This window comes from Bufo bufo, chromosome 2 (genome assembly GCF_905171765.1).
Source record: "Bufo bufo chromosome 2, aBufBuf1.1, whole genome shotgun sequence".
NCBI lineage: Eukaryota > Metazoa > Chordata > Amphibia > Anura > Bufonidae > Bufo > Bufo bufo.
In genome coordinates, this window is record NC_053390.1 from 264,429,507 (window position 1) to 264,444,700 (window position 15,194).

Below are 15,194 nucleotides of genomic sequence, written 5' to 3' on the forward strand. Positions count from 1 at the left end.
ATCTTGGTCATAGAACCCATCGCATGACCAAAGACTGCTGTGTAGCAGCGCAGTCATTAAGATTAATGGGGTTGCAACAAGACTTGCAAATTGCCATGACCGCGATCCAAGAATCACAAAATATCCAACACTGCTGAATTTTTGGGCGATTCTGGGGTCACAGTAATGTGCGAGTACCGCTGCAACCCCATTCCCTTCAATGGCTGTACTGCTACACAGCAATCTTATCAGAAATTTAAAAAAATGCCCACAAGAAAGGAAACAACATTCAAAAAATATAGTTTAATTATATTATTGCACTGCATATAAAGTTGTCAAATCCACACACATTAAAATGGAGCAGATAAAATGAAGTCATCCAGCCTTGGGCAGTAAAGTTGTACCAAAACATGTGAGCAATGGTCATTCCAGTCAAGATCTTTAAAGGGGTTTTCCGAGACTGTAGATTAGTATCTGATGGGTGGGGGTCTGACACCCGGGAACTCAGCCGATCAGTGGTTTGAGAAGGCATCAGTGCTCCTGTGACCCTCACGGCCTTCTCGCAGCTTTGTCTAGGCCAGTGGTGTCACGTTCATCACTCACATGGCCTAGGCGCAGTTCTGCTCCATTGAAGTGAATGGGGCTGAGATCCGATACCAGAGAGCGGCGCTACTCTGAGTGGCGGTGCCTTCTCAAACAGCTGATCGGTGAGAGTCCCGGGTGTCGGACCCTCACTGATCAGATACAGGTGATCCATGTAGAGGACAGGTCATCCCTTTAATTGTTTAGAGAAGAAAAAAAATGGAGTAAGGTGCTTGAAAGGCAGTTTTCATGGTGAAGTCTGGTGACCATACCATAATATGCTAAAGCAGCAGGAGCACAGATACTATGGAACCATTTTCTTCTTCACTTGGTCAAGTATGTTTGAATAGTACTTCATCTTGACTAAAAACATTTTAGCACCATCAAGGTCACCTAAAGTTAGAACAAAGTTACAATAAGCATGAAAATATTCTTGATATGTCAACCTTTGTCACACTGTGCAGTACTTAAAACCCTTTAAAGAGGACCTTTCACCGCTCCTAACAGGCCTATTTTAATAGCTTCATGCATCCCCCATGTAATGACAATTCTGGAGCATCTATTCTTATGGCTCTATGTTGTCCCATTCCTCTATTATTTCTACTAGAAGTTATGAATGAATTGCTAGCAGTCTGCAGTAAGGGTACAGAGAAGTGGTAACCAGTTGGGGCTGTGTCCCTGCACAGACTCACTCTATCCAATCAGTGCTGCCATTTTCAGACTGTGCAGGGACACACCTCCCACTGGTTACCTCCCCTCTGTACCCTTACTGCAGACTGCTAGCAATTCATTCATAACTTCTAGTAAAAATAACAGAGGAATGGCACAACATACAGATATAAGAATAGATGTTCCAGAATTGTCATTACATGGGAAATGCATGAAGCTATTAAAACAGGCCTGTCAGGAGTGGGGGCAGGTCCTCTTTAAACACTCCATAGTCATGCACAGTGACCATACCGTACACCAGTTTAACATTGGCATGCAGTGAAAGAATAAACCCACTTTAGTATCCTTTCAGCAAATAAGTATACAATCTGGCCTGATAAATTATTCTGTAGAGTAAAACTGAGTAAAATGTATGACCATAACACAATATATACAGGTTTAGACTACATCCAGTAGCCAAAAAATTCAATTACCCACTAACTGCTGGCAGTTAACCTCCTCAGGACCGCCGTACGCAGGATTGCGTCTTTGCGGCGGCCCTGCTCTTCTGGGTGGACGCGCCGGTGCGTCCTCTCGCGAGACGCGAGATTTCCTGTGAACGCGCGCACACAGGATCGGAAGGTAAGCGAGTGGATCTCCAGCCTGCCAGCGGCGATCGTTCGCTGGCAGGCTGGAGATGTGATTTTTTTAACCCCTAACAGGTATATTAGACGCTGTTTTGATAACAGCGTCTAATATACCTGCTACCTGGTCCTCTGGTGGTCCCCTTTGTTTGGATCGACCACCAGAGGACACAGGTAGCTCAGTAATATGTTGCACCAAGCACCACTACACTACACCCCCCCCCCTGTCACTTATTAACCCCTTATTCACCCTTGATCACCCCATATAGACTCCCTGATCACCCCCCTGTCATTGATTACCCCCCTGTAAAGCTCCATTCAGATGTCCGCATGATTTTTACGGATCCACTGATAGATGGATCGGATCCGCAAAACGCATACGGACGTCTGAATGGAGCCTTACAGGGGCGTGATCAATGACTGTGGTGATCACCCCATATAGACTCCCTGATCACCCCCCTGTCATTGATCACCCCCCTGTAAAGCTCCATTCAGACGTCCGCATGATTTTTACGGATCCACTAATAGATGGATCGGATCCGCAAAACACATACAGGCGTCTCCCTGGAGCCTTCCCATATAGACTCCCTGATCACCCCCCCTGTCAGGCTGCATTCAGATGTCCGTATGATTTTTACGGATCCACGGATACATGGATCGGATCCGCAAAACACATACGGACATCTGAATGGAGCCTTACAGGGGGGTGATCAATGACAGACATTTTTTTTCCCAAGTTAGCGGAAATTATTTTATTTTTTTCTTACAAAGTCTCATATTCCACTAACTTGTGTCAAAAAATTAAATCTCACATGAACTCACCATACCCCTCACGGAATCCAAATGCGTAAAATTTTTTAGACATTTATATTCCAGACTTCTTCTCACGCTTTAGGGCCCCTAGAATGCCAGGGCAGTATAAATACCCCACATGTGACCCCATTTCGGAAAGAAGACACCCCAAGGTAGTCCGTGAGGGGCATATTGAGTCCATGAAAGATTGAAATTTTTGTCCCAAGTTAGCGGAAAGGGAGACTTTGTGAGAAAAAAAATAAAATCAATTTCTGCTAACTTGTGCCAAAAAAAATAAATTTCTATGAACTCGCCATGCCCCTCATTGAATACCTTGGGGTGTCTTCTTTCCAAAATGGGGTCACATGTGGGGTATTTATACTGCCCTGGCATTCTAGGGGCCCTAAAGCGTGAGAAGAAGTCTGGGATCCAAATGTCTAAAAATGCCCTCATAAAATGAATGTGGGCCCCTTTGCGCATCTAGGCTGCAAAAAAGTGTCACACATGTGGTATCGCCGTACTCAGGAGAAGTTAGGCAATGTGTTTTGGGGTGTCATTTTACATATACCCATGCTGGGTGAGAGAAATATCTTGGCAAAAGACAAATTTGTATAAAAAAAAATTGGAAAAGTTGTCTTTTGCCAAGATATTTCTCTCACCCAGTATGGGTATATGTAAAAGGACACCCCAAAACACATTCCCCAACTTCTCCTGAATACGGAGATACCACATGTGTGACACTTTTTTGCAGCCTAGGTGGGCAAAGGGGCCCACATTCCAAAGAGCACCTTTAGGATTTCACAGGTCATTTACCTACTTACCACACATTAGGGCCCCTGGAAAATGCCAGGGCAGTATAACTACCCCACAAGTGACCCCATTTTGGAAATAAGACACCCCAAGGTTTTCCGTGAGGGGCATGGTGAGTTCCTAGGATTTTATATTTTTTGTCACAAGTTAGCGGAAAATGATGATTTTTTTATTTTTATTTTTTTCCCTTACAAAGTCTCATATTCCACTAACTTGTGACAAAAAATAAAAACTTCCATGAACTCACTATGCCCATCAGCGAATACCTTGGGGTGTCTTCTTTCCAAAATGGGGTCACTTGTGGGGTAGTTATACTGCCCTGGCATTCTAGGGGCCCAAATGTGTGGTAAGGAGTTTGAAATCAAATTCTGTAAAAAATGGCCGGTGAAATCCGAAAGGTGCTCTTTGGAATGTGGGCCCCTTTGCATATACCCATGCTGGGTGAGAGAAATATCTTGTATAAAAAAAAATGAGAAAAGTTGTCTTTTGCCAAGATATTTCTCTCACCCAGCATGGGTATATGTAAAATGACACCCCAAAACACATTCCCCAACTTCTCTTGAATACGGAGATACCACATGTGTGACACTTTTTTGCAGCCTAGGTGGGCAAAGGGGCCCATATTCCAAAGAGCACCTTTCGGATTTCACCGGCCATTTTTTACAGAATTTGATTTCAAACTCCTTACCACACATTTGGGCCCCTAGAATGCCAGGGCAGTATAACTACCCCACAAGTGACCCCATTTTGGAAAGAAGACACCCCAAGGTATTCGCTGATGGGCATAGTGAGTTCATGGAAGTTTTTATTTTTTGTCACAAGTTAGTGGAATATGAGACTTTGTAAGAAAAACAAAATTATAAAAAAATCATCATTTTCGGCTAACTTGTGACAAAAAATAAAGAGTTCTATGAACTCACTATGCCCATCAGCGAATACCTTAGGGTGTCTACTTTCCGAAATGGGGTCATTTGTGGGGTGTTTGTACTGTCTGGCCATTGTAGAACCTCAGGAAACATGACAGGTGCTCAGAAAGTCAGAGCTGCTTCAAAAAGCGGAAATTCACATTTTTGTACCATAGTTTGTAAACGCTATAACTTTTACCCAAACCATTTTTTTTTTTTACCCAAAATTTTTTTTTTATCAAAGACATGTAGAACAATAAATTTAGAGCAAAATTTATATATGGATCTCGTTTTTTTTGCAAAATTTTACAACTGAAAGTGAAAAATGTCATTTTTTTGCAAAAAAATTGTTAAATTTCGATTAATAACAAAAAAAGTAAAAATGTCAGCAGCAATGAAATACCACCAAATGAAAGCTCTATTAGTGAGAAGAAAAGGAGGTAAAATTCATTTGGGTGGTAAGTTGCATGACCGAGCAATAAACGGTGAAAGTAGTGTAGGTCAGAAGTGTAAAAAGTGGCCTGGTCTTTCAGGGTGTTTAAGCTATGGGGGCTGAGGTGGTTAACTTAAAGTGGTACTATTAAATTGGTGATAGTCCTACCGCTTGGATCCCTCATGAGAACCCTGTAACCCACAGGGGGCCCTAAAACACGCAGAGCAGCAGGTCGAGCATGCACACTTCTGCTCCATTCATCTCTATGGGAGTTCTGGAGATAGAGGAGTCCAGCGCTTAGATATTTCCAGAATGCTGATGGGATTGAATGTAGTAGCAGTGTGCGTGCCCAACTGCTCCGCTCATTTGGGGGGAGGCGCACAGGTTACAGAGTCCCCGTTCTCATGATTGGTGGGAGCCCCACTGGTAGGACCCCCACCGGCGGATAGGGGATAAATTGCTACAACCGGAAGACTCTTTAACCTTTAATGGAATTGTAGAATGTAGAAATATTGTACTGAAATAGAATGAAATAGAACACACATACAGTAAAATTCTGCAATTTTCACATTGGCCACTAGATGTCAGCACAGCAAGTACAGTATAGCCCACAGTAACTATTCGAACATATTTTACACTATTATAGTAAATTACTCCTAGAAAAATTCTGTACCTTTTTCAAAGGCTTTTCTAACATTTTCAGTCAATGCCTGACACATATCTGTGAAAAAAGCAACGAGAAGTTTAATTGCAAAACTGAAATACAGTCCATACATATAGACATCATGTTTAAAAGTGATGTTACACAACCAAGTATCTGGAGCATTTCACATTCACAGCAAGAATCATTTTGACGAGTGCATTTCATGCCGCTGCACAACAACAATATAATACCTGGTGCGCTGCCCCACCTATATTCCCCCAACATACAAGTCACCCAGATACAATGTGTCTATATTGATCTGCTGCCCTTTGTCTACAGACTAATACAATTGGCTACAGATAGGTTCCCTTTAAAGAAAGAAGCGACACATGTCACCGGGATTTGATGTATAGAGCTGAGGACATGGGTTGCTAGATGGCCGCTAGCACATCCGCAATATCACCATAGCTCTGTGTGCTTTTATTGTATAAAAAAAACACGATTTGATACATATGCAAATTAACCTGAGATGAGTCCTGTCCCCGATTCATCTCACCTACAGGACTCATCTCAGGTTAATTTGCATATTTATCAAATCTTTTTTTTTTTATACAATAAAAGCACACAGAGCTATGGGGACTGGGTATTGCGGATGTGCTAGGGGCCATGTAGCAACCCATGTCCTCAGCTCTATACATCAAATCCCGGTGACAGGTTCCCTTTAAGCCTTTCCCCTATCTCTTCAGGGTAGGCAACCTTGCTTGACGAGTTTCTTGCTATTAGTTATGCAACCAAATCATCCGGAGCGATTTAGAAGCTGATCAACACACAAACAAAGAGTGCTGCATGCTCTAACAGGCATGCTCAACCTGCGGCCCTCCAGCTGTTGCAAAACTACAACTCCCATCATTCCCTGACAGCCTACAGAAGGGCATCGTGGGAGTTGTACAACAGCTGGAAGGCCGCAGGTTGAGCATCCCTGCTCTAGTACATGGCATGCAGACACGTAGCCTGTGGCACTGGGACGGCCATAGTACCCGCACTGAAACCTGACCCATTCAATTCAATGGGTCTGTGTACATGAGCATTTTTTTCCCGCATCATTTCTGTATTGGGTGAGAATTGCAGCATGTTCTATATTCTGCGTTTTTCACGCAGCCCTTGCCCCATAGAAGTGAAAGGGGCTTCAGTGAAAAACGCATTGCATCCGGAAGAAAGTGCAGATGCAATGCGTTTTTCACTGATGGTTGCTAAGAGATGTTTGTAAACCTTCAGTTTTTTTCGCAGACAAAACTGACTGAACTTGCTTGCAAAATGGTGCGAGTTTCACTGAACGCATCCTGAACGCATCCGGAGCCAAATCTGTCACGCTTGTGTGAAAGAGGCCTTAGGCTACTTTCACGTCTCCGGACTGCAACTCCGGCATGGCCGTTGCGGCAGACAAGCAGAGGATTGGCTGGACACAAACAGCAGCATGCAGCAGTTTGTGTCCAGCCGGTTCTCCGCTTGTCTGCTGGAGTGTGTACGGATCTCTGCCGGACCCCATTTTAATTAATGGGGTCGGCGGACATTACATCCGCATCCGGCAGCGTGATAGTAGCCTTAGAAGGAAATGAAATTATGGAAATCACAGGAAGAAATGTTAATAATGTGTAAATGATAAAAATAATAATAATAATAATAATAATAATAATAATAATATCTCAAATGTATTCAGTATCGAGTATGAGCACCACACACAGAAATACATACACTACTAGGCATGCTATCAATGAGGTTATTAAAGGGAACCGGTCACATTGAACCCAGTGTTTGAGCTGCAAGCAGGAAGTTATAGAGCAGGAGGAGCTGAGAAGATCGATATATAGTTTTATGGGAAAAGATTCCTGCTAATTTTGGGCTTAGAAGTCCAGGAGGCGGTCCTATCCCTCTATGACTGTGTATACACAGATAGCTGTCAGTCACTGATGGGACCGCCTCCTACTGGACTTCTAAGCCCAAAATGAGCAGGAATTTAAATTAATAAAATACAGGTTTTACTGAATCTTTTTCCATAAAACTATACATCAATCTGCTCAGCTCCTCCTGCTCTATAACATGCTGCTGGCAGATTACTCTTCATAGTGACAAGTTCCCTTAAGGCTACTTTCGCACTAGCGTTCGGGGCTCCGCTTGTGAGCTCCGTTTGAAGGGGCTCACAAGCGGCCCCGAACGCATTCGTCCAGCCCTAATGCATTCTGAGTGGACGCGGATCCGCTCAGAATGCATCAGTCTGGCGGCGTTCAGCCTCCGCTCAGCAGGCGGACACCTGAATGCTGCTTGCAGCGTTCGGGTGTCCGCCTGGCCGTGCGGAGGCAAGCGGATCCGTCCAGACTTACAATGTAAGTCAATGGGGACGGATCCGATTGAAGATGACACTATATGGCTCAATCTTCAAACGGATCCGCCCCCATTGACTTTCAATGTAAAGTCTGGACGGATCCGTTCAGGCTACTTTCACACTTAGAAATTTTTCTAAGTTATAATGCAGACGGATCCGTTCTGAACGGATGCAAACGTCTGCATTATAGGAGCGGATCCGTCTGATGTTCCGCTCTGAACGCTAGTGTGAAAGTAGCCTTAAAGGGGTTTGCGAGACCTTAGAACTGATGTCCTATCCTCTGGATAGGTCATCATTATCTGATCGGTGGGGGTCTGACACCAGGGAAACTGTAAGCGCTGCTGCCTTCTCAAACAGCTGATCGGCAGGGGTCCTGGGTGTCAGAACTTCACCGATCAGATACTGATGACCTGAATACAATTGGCCAAGCAAATCATCAAGATCCGCTGCTCGCAGCTCCCTCTGCTGACCAATGACATCCAGATGTGCTCAATGAGAGAAGTCCAGAGACACTGCAGACCATGCTAGCCATTTAGGTCACGCAGGCTGCTCACAGTAGCCCAAGCAACATACATCTTTGTGAAAAACAGCTCCTAGGACACTGTGGAGAAATGGCCATACCACTGGTTCTACGACCAAATCAATGTAACACTAAGGCTACTTTCACACTGCCGTTTTGGCTTTCCGTTTGTGAGATCTGTTTTGGACCGCTTGTGAGAGCCCTGAACAGATCAGTTTGCATTCTAATGCATTCTGAATGGAAAAGGATCCGCTCAGAATGCATCAGTTTGCCTCCGTTCAGTCTCCATTTCGCTTTGGAGACGGACACCAAAACCGTGCTTGCAGCGTCTTGCTGTCCGTCTGACGAAACTGAGCCAAACGGATCCGTCCTGGCACACAATGCAAGTCAATGGGGACGGATCCGTTTCACTGACACAATAGAAAACGGATCCGTCCTCCATTGACCTTCAATGGTGTTCAAGATGGATCCATCTTGGTTATGTTACAGATAATACAAATCTGAACTGATGCATACGGTTGTGTTATCTGAATGGATCCGTCCATGACGGATCCACACAAAATGCGACTGTGAAAGTAGCCTTAGCTGTTAGTGTACCTGATATAAAGACAGGAGGGGTCCGACTACTGTACATTAGGCCAACCCACACCATAATCCCAGTAGTAGGACTGGTATGACGTTCCCTTGTAAAGTTCTTTTCATGATGTTGCCTATCTGGCTCCAGACCAACCTCTGGCCATTTGGAATAGTTGAAGTCAGTTTTGCTTGAGTCTGTGTTGGAATACTTTTTTCAAATGTGACATGTTTTTTGATAAATCTGTCTTATCCTTAAACTGAACACTTTTGTCTAGAAAAGCTCCTCTAGTTTTCTTACTCCACACTTCCACTGGAAAGAGATTGAGACTATTTTTTATTTTTGTTAAAGTCTCACTGATAAATCTGGAGTCAAACTCAGTAACATAGCTAACTACACCCACTTTTCCACCCATATTTCAAAACTGGAGTGAGTGGTGGAAAACTTCAAAAACTTGCACAATCTTTGAGCAAATGAGTGCAAAAAGCCCTATTTTGTGACTTTTTGAAGCCAGAATTCTGGAGTGAAGGAATAATAAATCTGCCTCATAGAGAAGGCCTGACACACTGAATGCTTGTCCAGCCTCCAGCTATTTCCCCGTCTCTAGCACATAGTGTGTATATTTATTCCAATGGGGAGAGTGGAAGGAGGTGCTGCCAGACCTTCAGATAGGTTGATGGTTCATTCCTTTGCCATCGCAGACGATCCACTTCCAGGTTTGGTTTTGGGTCCGCCCCATTATGGAGAAGAGTGCATTAAAGACGATGAAGTAACAGAGTAGACAATGTGAATAGTAGTGTATGGCTGCAATGGACAGGAACTCAGCCTTTTATTTAAATGATAGCGATTGAATACATTAATCTGAGCTTCGCCAAGTAAAAGCCGATCTGTGTAATTTCCATTATTGTCAATTTGAAAATACAATTTCAAAAACCAACAAGGAATACCTTGTATAAAAGTCCCGACTTCTTCAATTTCCACCTCTGTGCTCAGGTCATTGAGTTTCTCATTGATTTCTAAGATTTCAAACAGAAAGGGTGCATCTGCGCCACCTTCGGTACCGTCTGCAATCGTAATGCCGTGAAGACTTAACTGAAATAAATAGATTTTATACAGCAAAATAACATATACACACCGATTATCATTACTGTATAGCTTACACACAGCGCACTTACCAGATATATGCCTCTCTGTAATGGAGATAACAAGGTGTTGTAGGCTTTGTTAACCAGCGAAGACTGTCTTTCAGAAATAGCCCGTTCATGCTGAAGACAAATCAGAGACAAAAACCATTGCTAAGGCTCTGGCCCTACTCTCACGGCTTCTGTTTTTAACCCCTTACCGCCACAGCCAGTATTGCCTCTATGATGCAGAAACCCGTTTTTGTGGGATGAGTTTTATTTTCCAACGCCACCATTTTGGAGTACAACTTATCAACTAAAGGGGTCGTCCACTGGGATATTTTTAGATGGATTCTCACAGCATTAATTACTGCTGAGAGCTCAGTATTTACCCGGTCAGCAGCAGAGGATTGCTTGGGTGGCCCTCTGGGCATTGGCACGCCTGGAAATTTCCCTGTAAGGTTTATGGCCAGTCCACTCCTGGCACTGGCAGAGGATCGTGAGGTGATGCAATACCAATTTTTATATATATATACACACACACACACTTTTTTTAACAATATATATATTAAATCATTTTTGTCGCCATATTCTGAGAGCCACCTTTTAGATATTGATGAACTATCCTCTAGGAGTGAGGATAAGTCATCACCTACATAGTGGAGGAAAATCCCCTTGAAGACAAGTCATAGCTTTTATTGGTACAATTTGGGGTACATTTGGATCACTTTCTACATTTAATTTTTTTGGAGGCGAGAACCCCCTTCCCCAGCAATTCCTAAATAGTGCCAGTCATTTTGGACGTGGCAATACAAACCATATGGGTTCATTTATCAAACTGGTGTAAAGTAGAACTGGCTTAGTTGCCCATAGCAACCAATCAGATTCCACCTTTCATTTCGGACAGCAACTTTGGAAACTGAAAAAGAGGAATCTGATTGGTTGCTATGGGCAACTAAGCGACTTCTACTTTACACCAGTTTGATAAATGACCCCATATATGTTTTTTTTCTTACATAATAACACAAGAAAGGGTGTTTTGAGCTATTTTATTCTTTTAATATTGTATTACCTATTATTACTTTTTTTAAGCCCCACTGGGACCTTTAACATGTGACCGCTGCATAGTGTGCAAGTATGGCCACTGCTGATGGATTGCAGGGTGGTCGTAACCATGAAACAAGAAGTGTATAATGTGATGGAAAAATGAATCCAGCCAGCAAAGGAGACAATATGGATAATAACAATAGTAAGAGTATTGTATTAACTCTGTCTACATGATAAATGCCAATTACTAAAGTGTGACAACCCCTTTAATCCTGGAAGCATCTAGGCAAAAGATAGAAGATCTGCTGTCAGAGCGACAGCTTTCTCTGTGATGAGTGGATTTGCCGATTAGTATCTGGAGCAGATATAAAGAATTAAAAGTTCTTCTTAGGCCCCATGCACACGACTATGTTCAGTAAGAGAAACACAGCCCATGTGTCAGCTGCATCTCCCGGATACAAATGACTACATAATATGTATGGTTCATCATGCGGTCAGTTCTGACAGAGGAGCCGCCGTCGGTCAGGGAGATGTTTCCCAGACTAAACACGGGCGTGTGCACGAGCCCTTAGGCCTCATGCACACGGCCGTTACGTTTTTGCGATCCGCAAATTGCGGATCCGCAAAACACTGAAGCCGCCCGTGTGCCTTCCGCAATTTGCGGAACGAAACAGGCGGCCCATTGTAGAAATGCCTATTCTTGTCTGCAAAACGGACAAGAATAGGACATGATATATTTTTTTGTGGGGCCACGGAACGGAGCAATGGATGCAGACAGCACACGGTGTGCTGTCCGCATCTTTTGCGGCCCCATTGAAGTGAATGGGTCCGCACCCGAGCCACAAAAACTGCGGCTCGGATGCGGACCCGAACAACGGTCGTGTGCATGAGGCCTTAGTCTGAAACCTACCTTTGACTTCTGACTGTAGTAATCTGGATGAAGCAAACGCTGGAGATTCCTGTATTTTCTCTGCAAATCCTGAACATCAATATTAAATGAACGCTCACTGCAAAATACAATATGAAAAGTATAAGTAAGGCCTCATGCACACGACCGTTGTTTTTCTCCGCATCCGAGCTGCAGTTTTTGTGGCTCGGATGCAGACCCATTCACTTCAATGGGGCCGCAAAAGATGCGGACAGGACTCCGTGTGCTGTCCGCATCCGTTGCTCCATTCCGTAGCCCCGCAAAAAAAAATATAACATGTCCTATTCTTGTCCGTTTTGCGGACAAGAATAGGCACTTCTACAATGGGCTGCCTGTTCTGTTCCGCAAATTGCGGAAGGCACACAGGTGGCTTCCGTGTTTTGCGGATCCTCAAAAAACGGAACGGTGGTGTGCATGAGGCCTAAAGCTGTCATTTTCTGCCAGGGTGGTAAATATGACAGTACAAAAATGCAACAAGCGGGGTTTCTGTAAACCGCAAAATCAGGGTAATAAATATTGAGTTTTGTTTGGCTGTTAACCCTCGATGTGTAAAAGAAAAAAAAAAATTAATTAATTAAAATGGAAAATCTGCCAAAAAAGTTAAATTTAGAAATGTCATCTCCATTTTCCTTTAATTCTTGTGGAACACCTAAAGGGTTAACAAAGTTTGTAAAATCAGTTTTTAGTAACTTGAGGGGTGTAGTTTCTGCAATGGGGTCATTTATGGGGGGCATCCACTATGTAAGCCCCCACAAAGTGACTTCAGACCTGAACTGGTCCTTAAAAAGTGGGTTTTGGAAATTTCTTAAAACTTAAGAATTACTTCTAAAATTCTAAGCCTTCTAACGTCCTAAAAAAATAAAATGACATCTACAAAATGACGCCAACATAAAAGTAGACATATGGGGAATGTTAAGTAATAAATATTTTATGAAGAATCACTTTCTGTTTTAAAAGCAGAGAAATTTAAATTTAGAAAATTGCTAATTTTGGATTATTTTATAAATAAAGGCGAAATATAGCGACTCAAATTTACCACTTTTATGAAGTACAATGTGTCACGAGAAAACAGTCTCAGAATGGCCTGGATATATAAAAACGTTCCAAAGCTATTACCACATAAAGTGACATATGTCAAATTTGCAAAATTAGGCCTGGTCAGGAAGGGGGAAATGGCCTGGAAGTGAAGTGGTTAAACAAGGCCCATAAACTGCCCATCCTCTTGTGGTCCTTTCTTGCACATGAGCACAGTCTTGCACTACAATGTTAAAACAGTGGTGCTCACTTTCAGTCTGTGCAGTGACACAGCGCAAGCGCAGGACAAGAGTCTTTAGTCTAGTCTACTGCCCCCTACTTGTGGCTTTCTGCCAGCGTCACTGGGCTTGCGGGAAAGCATCCAGTTATCCTCTGAAGTCAGCAAGGTGTAAGGAGAAACCGGAGGCCAAAAGGTTAAGAAGAAAATACACATGGGGGCATGGTAAATGTGTGATGAACACGAGGGTGCTTTGTAAAAATGGTCAATTCTGGGCTAATCACGTTTAAGCAGGGATGCTCAACCTGCGACCCTCCAGCTGTTCCAAAACTACAATTCCCAGCATGCTTGGACAGCCTACAGCTATTAGGGCATGCTGGGAGTTGTAGTTTTGCAACAGTTGGAGGGCTGCAGGTTGAGCATCCCTCACCCAATAGGTCAACAACTGCAATATCCAAGGACGACCTAAATCACTACAGAACTACCTGGTGGCCCAAGTTCTGGTCAGTTATTCCACATGGGTCTGGCGGTTATGGCCATAGTACGGTATTAGTGTACCGACTCCAGCCAGGGGCAGATTGGGAACTTAAAATGGCCCTGAAAAAAGTAGCCCTATGTTGTAGGGGGGTCCAAACTGACGTAAGACGGGGCAACACAAGTAGGCGGGGTCAGCAATACCATAGCCACAGTGCAGCACAATATGCTGGCCACCAATAGCTACCATCTTCTGTCCTCCTCCTCCAGTTGTCTCTGATTAACATATGAAGCAGGGGTTTAGGAGGTGGTCACAGCAGTTGAATTCAGGAGGACATGTGTGGTCGCTGGCTCATTACGTACCCGGCCAGCAGCAGAGAGGATCGCTCGGGCGCCACCTGTGTCAGAACCCGGAAGCATGCTGAGCTACAATAGATGGCTTGTAAATGACAAGGGGGACCATGCCACAAGAGGGCATGTTAGGAGTAGTAGGGGTAGTTTTAGCAGGCTAATGAAGGGAAAATGGCGCTGGCCCTTTGTATATTCAGGATTCAAGCATACGCAGATATCCAGATTTCTTCCCCAAACAAAACACAGGCTAGGTTTCCGCGTGTTTCTTTAGGTCTCTCACTCCCATCAATAGAAAGGACTATCGCACACAACACGAACAGGGCATGTTCTATCATTTGCGGAACCGCTTGGCGGATCCGTAAAGAAATACAGATGTGTGAATGTCCTCATAGAAATGAATGGGTCAGTGTGCCAGCTGCAAAAAATGGAAAATATGGTGATCTATGCCCAGGATGGGTCATCAATATCAGATCAGTGGGGTCCGACCCCAGGACTAGAACACATGGGGGGCCCTCAGACAATTACACCCACTCCTCTTGCACTTCTATGGAAACCCTCCAAAATGCACGACCCCCAGGGAGACTTCTCACAGACAGGAGCAGCAGAAGCACACTGCACCCCTTCCTTACCAGTCCAGGAGCTGAAAGAAGTCTTGGCTCTCATTAGGAGGCTGTATGGATCTGCAGGATGGACAGAAGAGCCGGAAGCTGCTGACAACCGACTGACAACTCCAGCAGAACGTGCTACCGCCAAAGGCACAGAGGGTCCTTGAGGGGTGGGAGGTGACGGCTGCTGTACACAGGAGACCAGGCAGAGGGGCGCCGCTAGGCAGGTTCACAGCACGGCTACACAGGGACATGGAGGCGCGAGGGGCAGCGGAGGACAGCCTGGTGACCCCGCTGCAGCACGCCCTCCAGTGACTGGCACAGCGCCTCCACACTAGCAGAGCGGCCGGCTTCATCGCCGAGACCCCCCTCAGGTGGGAACCGGAAGTGAAGCCCTTGTCAGTGTCATGTGGAGCCCTGGGAATGCCCCATGTTTACTGTGTATGGTACGGGCTGAGGCAGGATGGACACGCCTTCTTTTCTATTCAGGAGGAAAAGGCTCTAGA

At 44.3% G+C, this 15,194-nt stretch overlaps 1 protein-coding gene across 1 annotated transcript; it reads right to left on the reverse strand.

The window, feature by feature from the left end:
* Positions 1–276: 276 nt before the first annotated feature.
* HSCB (HscB mitochondrial iron-sulfur cluster cochaperone) lies at positions 277–15,170 on the reverse strand. Its single transcript, XM_040416537.1, has 6 exons — positions 14,713–15,170; positions 11,989–12,085; positions 10,086–10,175; positions 9,858–10,002; positions 5,467–5,514; positions 277–954 (listed from the first exon to the last, which is right to left on the reverse strand). The coding sequence occupies exons 1-6, from the start codon at positions 15,042–15,044 to the stop codon at positions 866–868; spliced, it is 801 nt and encodes a 266-aa protein (XP_040272471.1). The 5' UTR covers positions 15,045–15,170; the 3' UTR covers positions 277–865.
* Positions 15,171–15,194: the final 24 nt, after the last annotated feature.

Bases quoted from the DNA above. Each gene is read 5' to 3' on its own strand.
- HSCB (XM_040416537.1), bottom strand. From the start codon at position 15,044: ATGAAGCCGGCCGCTCTGCTAGTGTGGAGGCGCTGTGCCAGTCACTGG. The intron at 5,515-9,857 runs GTATTCCTTGTT...CTTTTTTCACAG, and splicing joins AGTCGGGACTTTTATACAAG to ATATGTGTCAGGCATTGACT. The intron at 955-5,466 runs GTACAGAATTTT...TTCTAACTTTAG, and splicing joins TAGAAAAGCCTTTGAAAAAG to GTGACCTTGATGGTGCTAAA.